The sequence below is a fragment of the Arachis duranensis genome, chromosome 7 (genome assembly GCF_000817695.3).
Source record: "Arachis duranensis cultivar V14167 chromosome 7, aradu.V14167.gnm2.J7QH, whole genome shotgun sequence".
Classification (NCBI taxonomy): domain Eukaryota; kingdom Viridiplantae; phylum Streptophyta; class Magnoliopsida; order Fabales; family Fabaceae; genus Arachis; species Arachis duranensis.
In genome coordinates this window covers 47,405,327-47,420,222 of record NC_029778.3, presented here as the reverse complement: position 1 = coordinate 47,420,222, position 14,896 = coordinate 47,405,327, and the positions used below count along the sequence as shown (strand labels likewise).

At 40.6% G+C, this 14,896-nt stretch overlaps 1 protein-coding gene across 1 annotated transcript in view; it reads left to right on the top strand.

The window, feature by feature from the left end:
* The window catches only part of LOC127740543 (uncharacterized), a 46,438-nt gene extending 35,660 nt beyond the window's left edge, over positions 1–10,778 (top strand). The window contains exon 8 of the mRNA XM_052251579.1: positions 10,343–10,778. Coding sequence (XP_052107539.1) covers positions 10,343–10,778 — 436 coding nt within the window. The remainder of the gene's footprint in view (positions 1–10,342) is intronic.
* The last annotated feature ends 4,118 nt before the right edge of the window (positions 10,779–14,896 follow it).

Sequence of the window (14,896 nt, the reverse complement as noted above, 5' to 3'; positions counted from 1 at the left end):
TCGGGTTCATACTTTGATCATGGTTCCTAGTGATCCATGCATTGGCATAGAACTCTTGAACCATTAAGATTCCGACTTGTTGCATGGGGTTGGTTAGGACTTCCCAACCTCTTCTTCGGATTTCATGTCGGATCTCCGGATACTCATTTTTCTTGAGTTTGAAAGGGACCTCAGGGATCACCTTCTTCTTTGCCACAACATCATAGAAGTGGTCTTGATGGCTTTTGGAGATGAATCTTTCCATCTCCCATGACTCGGAGGTGGAAGCTTTTGTCTTCCCTTTTCCTTTTCTAGAGGATTCTTCGGCCTTAGATGCCATTGATGGTAATGGAAAAACAAAAAGCTTATGCTTTTACCACACCAAACTTAAAATATTGCTCGCCCTCGAGCAAGAGAAGAAAAAAGAGAAGAAGAAGAAGAAGAAAATATGGAGGAGAATGGGGAGTGTAGGTTTCGGCCAAGGTATAGAAGAGGGGGTTGTGTTGTGTGAAAATGAAGTAGAATGGAAGGGTATATATAGGGAGGGTAGTGGGTGTAGTTTTGGTCATTTAGGGTGGGATTGAGTGGGAAAGTGTTTTTGAATTTTGAAGGTAGGTGGAGTTTATGGGGAAGAGTGGATGGATGTGAGTGGTGAAGGGGGTAATTAGGAAGAGAGATTGAAGTTGTTGGTATGAAGCAAGCTATGGTCACCTTGTAAATTTCAGTTAGGCAGATTAAATGGTTTATGATAAGTTTGAAAATAAATAATAAACAAAAAATAAAATAGTAAATAGTTACTCATATAATTCCATGGTGAGAATTTCAGATAGGCATATGAAGATGCTGTGCTCCTCTTGAATCTCTACTTTCTTATTACATTCATCCAATCCTTCTTACTCCTTTCCATGGCAAGCTGTATGTAGGGCATCACCGTTGTCAATGGCTACATCCCATCCTCTCAGTGAAAATGGTCCTATGCTCTATCACAGCACGGCTAATCATCTGTCGGTTCTCAATCAGGTTGGAATAGAATCTCTTGATTCTTTTGTGTCTGTCATTAACGCCCAGCCTTCAGGAGTTTGAAGCTCGTCACAGTCATTCAATACCAGAATCCTACTCGGAATACCACAGACAAGGTTAGACTTTCCGGATTCGCGGAGTCCTACTCGGAATACCACAGACAAGGTTAGACTTTCTGGATTCCCATGAATGCCGCCATCTATCTTGCTTATACCATGAAGATTCTGTTGGGGAATCTAAGAGATATGCGCCCGGCCTAAGGTAGAACGGAAGTGGTTGTCAGTCACGCGCGTTCATAGGTGAGAATGACGATGAGTGTCACGGATCATCACATTCATCAAGTTGTTGTGCAACGTATATCTTGGAATAAGAATAAAAGATAATTGAATAGAAAATAATAGTAATTGCATTAAAACTTGAGGTACAGCAAAGCTCCACACCCTTAATCTATGGTGTGTAGAAACTCCACCGTTGAAAATACATAAGTGAAAGGTTCAGGCATGGCCGAATGGCCAGCCCCCATGGTCTAAGGACTAGGCGTCCAGAGATGTTCCCAGATATGGTCAAAGACCAGATAAGACTCTAATACACTAGTAAAAAGTCTTATTTATACTAAACTAGCTACTAGGGTTTACATGAGTAAGTAATTGATGCATAAATCCACTTCTGGGGCCCACTTGGCATGTGTTTGGGCTGAGCTTGATCTATCCACGAGCTGAGGCTTTCTTTGGAGTTGAACGCCGAGTTATAGCGTGTTTCTGGCGTTCAACTCCGGGTTGTGACGTGTTTCTGGCGTTTAACTCCAGACAGCAGCATGTACTTGGCGTTGAGCGCCACTTTACATCGTCAATTCCCGAATAAAGTATAGACTATTATATATTGCTGGAAAGCTCTGAATGTCTACTTTCCTACGCCGTTGAGAGCACGCCATTTGGAGTTCTGTAGCTCCAGAAAATCTATTTCGAGTGTAGGGAGGTCACATTCCAACAGCATCAGCAGTCCTTTTGTCAGCCTTTTTCAGAGTTTTGCTCAAGTCCCTCAATTTCAGCCAGAAATTACCTGAAATCACAGAAAAACACACAAACTCATAGTAAAGTCCAGAAATATGAATTTAACATAAAAACTAATGAAAACATCCCTAAAAGTAGCTTGAACTTACTAAAAACTACCTAAAAACAATGCCAAAAAGTGTATAAATTATCCGCTCATCACCTACCCCACCTCTCTCTCTCTCTCTCCCCCTCATACATCTCTATAACACTCTACCCAAAATACCATTCACCTATCAAATCCTATCCTCTTTCCTATATTCTCTTCACCAATCACCTCCATCCCTCTTTCCCAAAATCCCCACCTACCTCACTTTTCAAATTCAAACACTTTCCCCTCCCAAACCCACCCAATTCCATTCGGCCACTCTCCCTCTCTTTCTCAGTAAATACCCCTATTCACTCTTTCATTTTCACACATCACAAACCCTCTCCTACCCCTTTGGCCGAACCTATCTCTACCTACATCTCCTCCATTTTCCTCTTCTTCTCCTTCTTTCTTTCTTTTTTTGCTCGAGGACGAGCAAACCTTTTAAGTTTGGTGTGGTAAAAGCATTGCTTTTTGTTTTTTCATAACCATTTATGACACCTAAGGCCGGAGAAACCTCTAGAAAGAGGAAAGAGAAGGCAAAAGCTTCCACCTCCGAGTCATGGGAGATGGATAGATTCATCTCAAAGGTCCATCAAGACCACTTCTATGAAGTTGTGGCCAAGAAGAAGGTGATTCCTGAGGTCCCTTTTATGCTCAAGAAGAATGAGTATTCAGAGATCTGACATGAGATCTGAAGAAGAGGTTGGGAAGTTCTCACCAACCCCATTCAACAAGTCAGAATCTTAATGGTTCAAGAGTTCTATGCCAATGCATGGATCACTAGGAACAATGATCAAAGTATGAACCCAAATCCAAAGAATTGGCTTACAATGGTTCGGGGGAAATACTTGGATTTCAGTTCGGAAAATGTAAGGTTGGCGTTTAACTTGCCAATGATGCAAGAAAACGCATGCCCCCTACACTAGAAGGGTCAACTTTGATCAAAGGTTGGACCAAGTCGTCATGGACATATGTGTGGAAGGAGCTCAATGGAAAAGAGACTCAAGAGGCAAGCCGGTTCAATTGAGAAGACCAGAGCTTAAGCCTGTGGCTAGAGGATGATTGGAATTTATCCAGCACTCTATCATTCCTACTAGCAACCGATCCGAAGTAACAGTAGATCAGGCCATCATTATCCATAGTATCATGATTGGGGAGGAAGTGGAAGTTCATGAGATCATACCTCTAGAACTCTACAAGGTGGCTGACAAGTCCTCCACTTTGGCAAGGTTAGCTTTTCTTCATCTTATTTGTCACCTATGCAATTCGGCTGGGATTGACATAGAAGGAGACATCCTCATTAAAGAGGACAAGCCTATCACTAAGAAAAGGATGGAGCAAACAAGAGAGCCCACTCATGGACCTCAACAAGAGTATGAGGAAATTCCTCATCAAGAAATCCCTGAGATGCCTCAAGAGATGTATTTTCCTCCACACAACTATTGGGAGCAACTCAACACCTCTTTGGACGGTTTGAGTTACAACATGGACCAACTAAGGGTGGAGCACCAAGAGCACTCCATCATTCTCCATGAGATTAGAGAAGATCAAAGAGCTATGAGGGAGGAGCAACAAAGGCAAGGAAGAGACATAGAGGAGCTCAGGCGTTCCATTGGATCTTCAAGAGGAAGAACTTGCCGCCATCACTAAGGTGGACTGGTTCTTTAATTTCCTTGTTCTTATTTTTCTGTTTTTCGAATTTGATGCTTTATGTGTTATCCATGTTTGTGTCTTCATTACATGATCATTAGTGTCTAGTGTCTATACCTTAAAGCTATGAATAATTCTATGAATCATTCACCTATCGTAAATGAAAAATGTGCCTAATTACAAAAGAACAAGAAGCACTTGGATTTCAAATTTTATCTTGAAATTAGTTTAATGATTTTGATGTGGTGGCAATACTTTTTGTTTTTCTGAATGAATGCTTGAACAGTGCATATTTTTTATAGTGAAGTTTATGAATGTTAAAATTGTTGGCTCTTAAAAGAATAATGAACAAAGAGAAATATTATTGATGATTTGAAAAATCATAAAATTGATTCTTGAAGCAAGAAAACGCAGTGAAAAAGAGAAAATAGCGAAAAAAAAGGAAAAGAAAGAAAAAGAAAAAGCAAGTAGAAAAAGCCAATAGCCCTTTAAACCAAAAGGAAAGGGTAAAAAGGATCCAAGGCTTTGAGCATTAATAGATAGGAGGGCCTAAAGGAATAAAATCCTGGCCTAAGCAGCTAAATCAAGCTATCCCTAATCATGTGCTTGTGTCATGAAGGTCCAAGTGAAAAGCTTGAGACTGAGTGGTTAAAGTCGTGATCCAAAGCAAAAAGAGTGTGCTTAAGAACTCTGGACACCACTAATTAGGGACTTTAGCAAAGCTAAGTCATAATCTGAAAAGGTTCACCCAGTTATGTGTCTGTGGCATTTATGTATCCGGTGGTAATACTGGAAAATAAAGTGCTTAGGGCCACAGCCAAGACTCATAAAGTAGCTGTGTTCAAGAATCAACGTACTTAACTAGGAGAATCAATAACACTATCTAAAATTCTGAGTTCCTATAGATGCCAATCATTCTGAATTTCAAAGGATAAAGAGAGATGCCAAAACTATTCAGAAGTAAAAAGCTACTAGCCCCGCTCATCTAATTGGGACTAAGTTTCATTGATATTGTGAGATTCATTGTATGTTCCCTTCTTTTTATTTTATTTTGTTTTCAGTTGCTTGGGGACTGATAAACCCCGTTTTTAGGGTTTATCTTGTGTTGAATTTAGAGTATTTTGATAACATTTTCTCACATTTAACCAATGAATTAGCATGGTTTTATTATCTCTCTCGTATTTGTGCTTGAATGTAAAAACATGCTTTTTAAGCCTTTACTTTGATAATTTTAATTCATCCTTGATTCCATAAGATCCCTTGATGTGTTTGCTAGTAATCTTAGGTTAAAATAGGATAGGCATGGATCAAAGGAACAAGGAAGGAAGCATGCAAGTAGAGAAAAGCACAAAAAAGCCAAAGAACTGATCTCGTCCAAGGACGCGCACGCGCACAAGGCGCTCGCGCGCACATTGCAATATCGACCAGGGACGCGTACGCGTACTATGCACATCCTCACCGAAGGCCGCACGTGATTTTTAAATGAAAATCGTGCCCAGCGATTTCTGGGAAGCTATAGGGCCCAGTGCAACCAACTTTGGCGCCAAAATGCATTAAAAGGACCAAGGATTGAAGGAGAAGGGATCATCTTTCATCAATAGTTCATACATTCACATTAGGATTAGTTTAGAGATAGTTTCTAGAGAGAGAAGCTCTCACTTCTCTCTAGAATTAGGATTAGGTTTAGGTTAATCTCTCTTCTTAGATCTCTTTTGTACCTTCCAAGTGTTTGATGAAATGCTTGGGAGGATGTTAGAATAGAATTTTATGTTCTTGGCTTGGGAAGATAACTTAGGAACTCTTGAGTTACTAATATCCAAGTGATTGATAGTTGATAGCCATTGACTCTAGCCTTCATTAATTCAAATTAGTGAACTAGGATTTATGGACTTAGATTGATATAACTCACTTGACTTTCCTTTGCTATTAGTTAGAGGATGACTTAGTGAGATTAATCCTTGCTACTATCATGATTGTGATTAGTGATAATGATATAGGTCCATGATCATCAAACCTTGCCAAGACCATTTTGTTAATAAAATTTCATTTCCATTTACTTTTCATATTTCTCATCTAAAACCCCAAAATAAACAAGTTCATAACCAATAGTAAGAACACTACCCTGCAAGTCCTTTGAGAGACGACCCGAGGTTTAAATACTTCGGTTTATAGATTTTAGGGGTTTGTACTTGTGACAAACAAATTTTTGTATGAAAGGATTATTGTTGGTTTAGAGACTATACTTTACAACGAGATTTCATTAATGAAATTCTAAACCGTCAAAAATCCAATCATCAAAATGGCGCCGTTGCTGGGGATTTGCAATGGTGTTATGTTATTGGTTATTGTACATATGTGAATAGTGTGAATATGTTGCTTTTTGCTTTATTTGCTAGTTGTAGAATTTTGTTTCTCTTGTTTTCTATTAGTTTTTGTTTTTATTTTCTCTTTCTACTATGAATTCTCACTTTGGCTATGAGTTTGGTTCTAACTATATTGTAGGAGATGGAAGCTATAATGGGGACATGCATCAAGGATTTGGAAATCAAAGATGGGAGGAGCCTCAAGAAATTGATCACTCCTATTGGCAACAACCTTCGGACACTTATAGGTATAATTCTCATCCTAATGCATGTCAATTCAATGGCTATGGTGAATCTTTTCGTGACAATCAATCACCACCACCATATGCCTATGACTCCTATCCTCAACATGAACCTCAACCATACTCACAAGCCCCTCCACACCAAGCACCTCACTATGATCAAAATCCACCATATCACCAATCACCCATACCACATCCTTGTAATCATTATGAGCAAGAACCTTTAGAACCACCACAACCCTATCAAGATTATTACCAAGAACTACCTCAATGCACACCATCTCCACAATTTTACCAAGAGGAACCACCTTCTTACCATGAACCCTCTCTCCAACATAATGAACCTTCCTACTCACCCCAAGTCCCAATAGACGATCCTCTCATCTTGTTACTTCAAGGACAAGAAGCCATGAAGCGGGATACATTTGCGTTTGTAACCAATTTGACCAAGGTAGTGCACGCTTTAGCCCACCAATGTTTGAATAGTCAAGTTATCCCTGTAGCCTCATGTGGAAAGCCTAAGGAAGAGCAAAGCATGGAGGAGATATCGGATAATCCGGTGAAAAAGGAAGGATCGGTAGTATTAATGGAGCAATTGGAGGAGCCTACGGTTATTGAAACAAAGGAGGAAGTGGTCTAAAATTTAAGAGATGTGGAACTACCATGTGAATCTCAACAACCTCCGGAGCATAACAAGATCGAAGAATACGAGAAGGTTAATCAAGAAATAGATTCAATCATGGAGGAATTTTTATCTATAATTAAATCTCTTCCTAGTAGACATGAAGTTGAAACCGTGGAAGAGTGTGCACAACCTTCCATATCCTTGGTGAACAATGAAGAAGATAATGAATTGAAAGAGAGATACCAATGAGAAGAAAATGGCATGGTGTACATTGAAATTGAAGAATATGAAGAGGTTGATCAAGAAATGGATTTATTCTTCAATGAATTCCTATCCAAAATTGAATCACCTTCCATTGGGCAAGAAACTGAAGTTCTTGAGGATAACACCAAGCCAAGTGATAAAAGGGAAAACGTTAAAATTGAAGAAATTTGTCAAGAGGTGGAAATAGCCGAAGAAGAGCATTAAGAAGTAAGCCTTGCATTGTCTAAGTGTGGGAAAGTCGCCCTTCCCAAATCACCATCCTTCACAACATTCAAGTGGGTAAAATTCTTATCCCTAAGCTTTACTTTCTCATTTGAATATGGTTTAATTGAAATGGATGGACAACTTAGAGCTCTTTGTGGACTTAAAAGAAAAAGAGAATTGTGTAGTGGTTGGAAAATTGGTATAAAGCTCACTAAGGTCAAAGCTTTAAGATATAGGGATTATGATGGGATAAGAACCACTTTGTATGGGTCTAGAAGGAAGAATTTGTGGACTAAAGATAATTCTATGTGTCAACCGCCCTTATGTCAACCACCCGTACGGAGAAATCATGAGACTCAACTCACAGAAGGGTGTGAAGATAAGATATGGGATCACGGTTCGCTATGTGAAGATCAACTATGGGGACTCATATCTTGGGTTGAAAATCACCCAAGATTGGTGAAGATGGTTGGAAATTCTATCAACCAATTGAGAAGCAAAGATCCTTGGAGATTCAAGGATGCGTACAAGCACAAGCCACCATGACAATAAGCTCCTCAAAAGGTCCAACTTAAGGACTTTAACTAAAAGTGCTAGGTGGGAGACACCCCACCATGGTAAACTCTTCCCAATCTCCTTTAGTCTTGTTTAATAAGTGGTTTGAGTTGCCATTGTATGTAGATCTTCAATTCATATAGATTTGTTTGTATAAATTGATTGATAGCATAGTCACATGTATGTTGTGTTTAGTAGTAGATGAATAAAATCAAATTGCATTTTTGTGAATTGTATGATATTTGATTGAATAAAAGTTGTAGGCATCATAGGGAACCCCTGGGCATATTTTTCTGCTTATTGAAAAAAAGGGGGAAGGACGCGCGCGCACGCTGTATGCGCACGCGTCCATGAGCGGATGCACCACCATACATTTTCCAGAGAGTTGGGCCTCTCTTGGGCGAACATTGTGCCTTTAGCCCAACTCATCCCACGCGGACGCGCACAATGTGCATCCGCGTCCATCAACCGGTAAGGGAAAGCAAGCGGACGCGCACTTGTTACGTAAGCGTCCCTAAGCTGATGCCACCATCCCACACATGCCACCCGAGAGTTAGGCTTGCATTGGGCCAACACCAAGCCCCTGGCCCAAAACCTATCACGCGGATGCGCACTGCGCGCCTCCGCGCCCATGAGTCTGTAAGAGAATCCGCGCGCGCGCATCTGCCGCGTTCGTGCCGATCTGGAGATGCAACCTCTAAGCCATAATCCAGAGAGTTACGCCTGCCCTGGGCCAACCTTAGGCCCCCAGCCCAACCTCAAGCACGTGTGCGCGCACCATACACGCACGCACTTTTTCCAATTCTCGTTTAGCACGCGTAAGCACACAAGGCGTGCACGCATCGGTTACCAAATCATCAATGCACGTGAAGGCGCCATGTGCGCGCCCGCATCGATTGAAAACAGGATAACCCTAGGACGCGAGGAACGTTGCGCAGTCGCGCACCTCATGTTACACTCATCTTCTCCAACTTCTCTTACCGTCTCCTACTCTCTTCCTCCCTGCCACGCTCCGACCACCATGCCGTCGGCGACCGCCGTCGCTACCCCTCCCTCTCCTGCTCATCCTCACTCTCTTGTTCACACACACTCTCATCTCCTTTCACCCTCTCTTGCTCACTGCCACCGCCGGTGATGCAACCAAGTGCCGCCAATAATCCCTGCCGCCACCACCAACTGAGGTGGCCTCCTAGCCCAAAACTCTCTCTGTTTCTGCCTCAACTTCCTGCCTACCCATTTCTGATTCTGCCCAACCTCCAGTTTACCTGCCTCATCTCTGTTTTCTTTACTTTTCGTTACTGTCAATTTTAGTTAGTTAGAATTTGATTTTCGCATGTTAGGTTAGCTAGAGATATCTGCTGTTAGGTAGCTAGGTCTGGATAGAGGATTCTAGGCCTGATAATTGCTCTGTTTGTGTTCATTCTCTGCTTGGTACTTATCTGTGGAGTGCTAATTTTGAACTACTCTGAATTCATTCTAGTGTTGCCTTGCTGCTGTATTACTGCTGCTGTGCTTAATTGTTTGCTATATGCCTCATGTAGTTCTTTGTCTACGATTTGCTATCCGGGAATGTCCAATTTTAAGCCGAAATGCTGCCCAATTTTTTTTGATAAAACTGTTTCACTTTTAAATATCGATTTCGAAATTGAACTTGGCACTTTCAAACTGAGCTTTGCATAACTTACCGAGTTCAATACCCGGGATTTTTGGGCCAGCATTCCCGCGCTTATTTTTATTTCCGTGATCATTGCATAATGCTCATCCTTTCACCATAGTTGGTACGCTTTGATTGTGCAACTTCTTTTTAACTAAACCAAATTTTCAACCTCTCAAAGTTGCACAATTGCAATTTAATTGCTTGTAATACCAACTATTGCAAGTCACATTCATGCATTTTTGAGAATTCCATACTCTCATGATGGTAAACATAATTGCTGTGCACAATTTGCATATTCCTTTTCATTAGGCAATTCTTCACTATACCACTAATCCTCTAATTTCATTCTCTTAACTCTCTAACTTCTCTAACTTACTAACTTCACTTTAATTACACTTAACCGCGTAACTATTCTTTTAGGATATGATTAATGAATATGCCTATTCTTTGAGCATTGTGCTACATTGATTGAAATGTTGAATTCTTGGTTTATGGCTATGTTTTCTGTGCTTACTTGCTATCCAAGTTTTGAATTTTAGTTCACCACATGCCTCTTTGTCATTCATCTTACATCCTGAACATGTCTTACTTGCTTCGTGCTAATTGCTTAGTCGCTTATATTCTATTCTATCCTTATTTTTAGGATGTCAGACAAAGGAAAGGCCATAGCCACCACCTCCAAGAAAAGGAAACACTCTAAGATTTCTACCCCTTCTCCCTATGCGAATTATGCTAAGAATCCGCTGAATGACACGGATAAGGAAAATCAGTTGCTACCTTCCACTGATCCAGAAAAATTTCCCAACCTTTACTGTGAGCTTCGCCTTCCCAAGTATCAGAAGAAGAACTTGAATATTGAGAAGAAGCTCGTCCTTCCCAATGATGTGAAACGCGCAATCAACACCCGTATCCTAGAGTTGGGTTTGGAATTTGTTGATAGAGATTTGGGAAACATCAACGTCTCATGGGTCAAGGAGTTCTATTGCAACTTCTTCCGTCCTACTCTAGATTCAGTACAGCTATGGGGTAGAGAGATCATGATTACTGAAACTGCTATTGAGGAGGAATTGCAGTGTTGACACCTTACTGATGGCACCTACGCTCATCAGCAGGCAGAGACAGCTATCCATTGCATGACTTTTGACTATGAGGCACTTAAGCGCGTGATTGCCATACCCGATGCTCCTTGGGTCATGGATTCGGGCAACACAAAGCCCAAAGGGATACTTTTTGCTCATTTGACTAGAGAGGCCAAGACTTGGCAGATGATATTTGCCCACTATGTCTTACCCACCACCTACTTTTCTGAGATCCCAATGGAGATGTTACTTCTGATTGGCTGTGTTATGGAGGGTAAGGAGGTTTATTTTTCCCGATGGATCCGGCAGAGCATGTGGCGAGCACATATCCGTGGCCTACTCCCGTTTCCCACACTGGTCACCAGTATGGCCGCATTAGCCGAGGTTCCTTGGCTGGATAATGATATGACACCACCACCCCCAGATGACGATGACAAGGAGGTTACTATACCTTGGGTTGGTTAGGTGCACGAGAAGCCCCCGGCTAGACGCCGTTCTCGGGCTAGGGCAGCTAGACCTTCACCCACCACAGTAGCAGCCCCATCCTCTTCTACAACCCCTTCTTCAGCCGCAGCACATGTACCACCACCATCGGTACCTCAGCCGACTTACTTACTAGTTCAGCGTGTCTTCCGGTTCATGGAGCACAGGGAGCGCCAGATCATGCATCGCCTGGACCGGCTTGACCAGCTGTTTGTGGCTCAGGGCCTTGAGCTGCCCCCTCTACCAGAGTCTTCCGGTTCAGATGAGGAGACCCATGAGGAGGAGTATCCCGATTTTCATGATGAGGGTACTCATGAGGAGGAGCCGGTTCACATAGAGGTACCACCTCAGACACAAGAGACTCATCCTCAGCCGGTATCACAGCCAGAGCCAGAGCCTACCGGTGTACTTATCCCTGATCCTCAGGATTAGTATCGAGGACGATGCTTGATCTTAAGTGTGGGGAGGTTGCCGGTAGCACCATTAGAGGACCGGTGAACATTTTAGCTATTTTCTAGTTATGCTACCTAGCTATCTTATTTTGTGTACTCTTGTATATATTTGTCATTTCGGTTTATTTTGGATACTTTTACCTTAGTTGTTGCATACCTTATCATTTTAAATTTTAGATATTTTAGATACTTTTGTGACAAATTTTTTTTTTCTTTATATACTTTTGCATATTTTTCTTTTAGTTTGTGGTTGTGATTACAAACTATTTTGGAATTGTTAAAACCTGGTTAGCCCTTTTTGCATAAGAAAATTGTTTTGATTGAAAAAGGAAAGGGTACACTAGAGAATTTTTAGAATTTCTCAATCACAACAATGCTTAGTCAAATATTGAGATTTTCTAAGGAATTTAACTATAGGGCACCACTCCAATTGATTGGAAAAATTTTGTGGAACTTGCTTGAATTTTATTTTGTGAAGCATGTTTTGAGCTAAGAACACAAGCAAGTGAGTTTTGAGCCTATTGATTAAATGTATTGGTTAAATGTAAAACCTTATGCATTGATATTTGTGAAAGAAAAGAAAGAAAAATGATGAGAAAATCAAAAGAACAAAAGAAATAAAAAAAATATATAGAAAAAGAAAGGGAAAGAAAAGCAATAAAAAGGGGACAAAATGCCCCAAAGAAAAGCTCAACAAAAGATCAATGCATAAGTATTGTGAAATGAAAAGAATATGCATGAGTATATAAAAGTGAAAGATGGGTAGTTAGGTTAGAATTCAATTGTATAGGTCACTATATAGGCTAGGTGGGAAAGTTTAAGCTCATCAAGGTCCAAATTCTAGCCCACTTATCCATATATGATCCTACCTTGATCCTAACCCCATTACAGCCTACGAAAGACCTTATGATGAATGTATGCATGCATGGATTAAGTGTTGATTGTTAGAAGAAGATCAAATCTTGGAAATACATGACTAGAAGAGAATTGAGTGAATAAACCCTTAAACACTTGAGTGAAATGAGCGGATACACATCCAGTGAGGGTTCAAAAGCTCAATTACATGTTTTCACCACTATCATCTATATTCATGCAAGTCTATGATTCTTTTGATAATCCAATGCAATTGTGGTTTGGACTTGATTCCTATTGCTCTAGCTCTTGTGCTTACACATGTTCTCTTGGGAATTGATTTGTTTGGACCAAGCATTTTCATTCGCTTTAGGTAGTTGCATTTAGATAGGCTCATGTAGCTTAGTTGCATTTAATGAATGCCATACCCCTTAGTTCCTTCTTATTTTAGCATGAGGACATGCTAAGGTTTAAGTGTGGGGAGGTTGATAAACCCCGTTTTTAGGGTTTATCTTGTGTTGAATTTAGAGTATTTTGACAACATTCACTCACATTTAACCAATGAATTAGCATGGTTTTGTTATCTCTCCTGTATTTGTGCTTGAATGTAAAAACATGCTTTTTAAGCCTTCACTTTGATAATTTTAATTCATCCTTGATTCCATAAGATGCCTTGATGTGTTTGGTAGTAATCTTAGGTTAAAATAGGCTGGGCATGGATCAAAGGAACAAGGAAGGAAGCATGCAAGTAGAGAGAAGCACAAAAAAGCCAAAGAACTGATCTCGTCCAAGGACGCCCACGCGCACAAGGCACTCGCGCACACATTGCAATATCGACCAGGGACGCATATGCGTACTATGCACGTCCGCGCCGAAGGCCGCACGTGATTTTTAAATGAAACTCGTGCCCAGCAATTTTTGGGAAGCTATGGGGCCCAGTGCAACCAACTGTGGCGCCAAAATGCATTAAAAGGACCAAGGATTGAAGGGGAAGGAATCATCTTTCATCAATAGTTCATACATTCACATTAGGATTAGTTTAGAGATAGTTTCTAGAGAGAGAAGCTCTCACTTCTCTCTAGAATTAGGATTAGGTTTAGGTTAATCTCTCTTCTTAGATCTAGGATTAATTCATGCTTTGATTTACTTGTCCTTTATCAATTCTTACTATTCCCTTCTTCCTCTCTCTAGTTATGTACTTTAATTCTTGCAATTCTTCATTTTGTTGTGGATCTAATGTTGTTCTTTTGTTTTCTTTCAATAATGAAATTTGAGGTAATTCATGATAATTGTGATTTCCTTGATTGTTGTTGTTAATTCTTTGCATTCAATTGTAGTTAGAATTCATTCTTGTTGTGATTTACTATACTTTTCTTTTGCACCTTCCAAGTGTTTGATGAAATGCTTGGGAGGATGTTAGAATAGAATTTTATGTTCTTGACTTGGGAATATAACTTAGGAACCCTTGAGTTACTAATATCCAAGTGATTGATAGTTGATAGCTGATGAGCGGATAATTTGTACGCTTTTTGGCATTATTTTTAGTATGTTTTTAGTATGATCTAGTTAGTTTTTAGTATATTTTTATTAGTTTTTAGTTAAAATTCACTTTTCTGGACTTTACTATGAGTTTGTGTGTTTTTCTGGGATTTCAGGTATTTTCTGGCTCAAATTGAGGGACCTGAGCAAAAATCTGATTCAGAGACTGAAAAGGACTGCAGATGCTGTTGGATTCTGACCTCCCTGCACTCGAAGTGGATTTTCTGGAGCTACAGAAGCCCAATTGGCGCGCTCTCAACGGCGTTGGAAAGTAGACTTCCTGGGCTTTCCAGCAATATATGATAGTCTATCAACGGCGTTGGAACGTAGACATCCTGGGCTTTCCAGCAATATATGATAGTCTATACTTTGTCCAAGATTTGATGGCCCAAACCTGCGTTCAAATTCACCCTCAAGATTTCCAGCGTTAAACGCCGGAACTGGCACCAAAATGGGAGTTAAACGCCCAAACTGGCATAAAAGCTGGCATTTAACTCCAAGGAGAGTCTCTACACAAAAATGCTTCAATGCTCAGCCCAAGCACACACCAAGTGGGCCCGGAGGATTTTTATGTCATTTACTCATCTCTGTACACCCTAGGTTACTAGTTCTCTATAAGTAGGACCTTTTGCTATTGTATTGACAGAGATCGGGGTAGCTATCTTTGTTCTTATGGTATCTTAGATCATTGGGAGGCTGGCCATTCGGCCATGCCTAGACCTTGTTCTTATGTATTTTCAACAGTGGAGTTTCTACACACCATAGATTAAGGTGTGGAGCTCTGCTGTACCT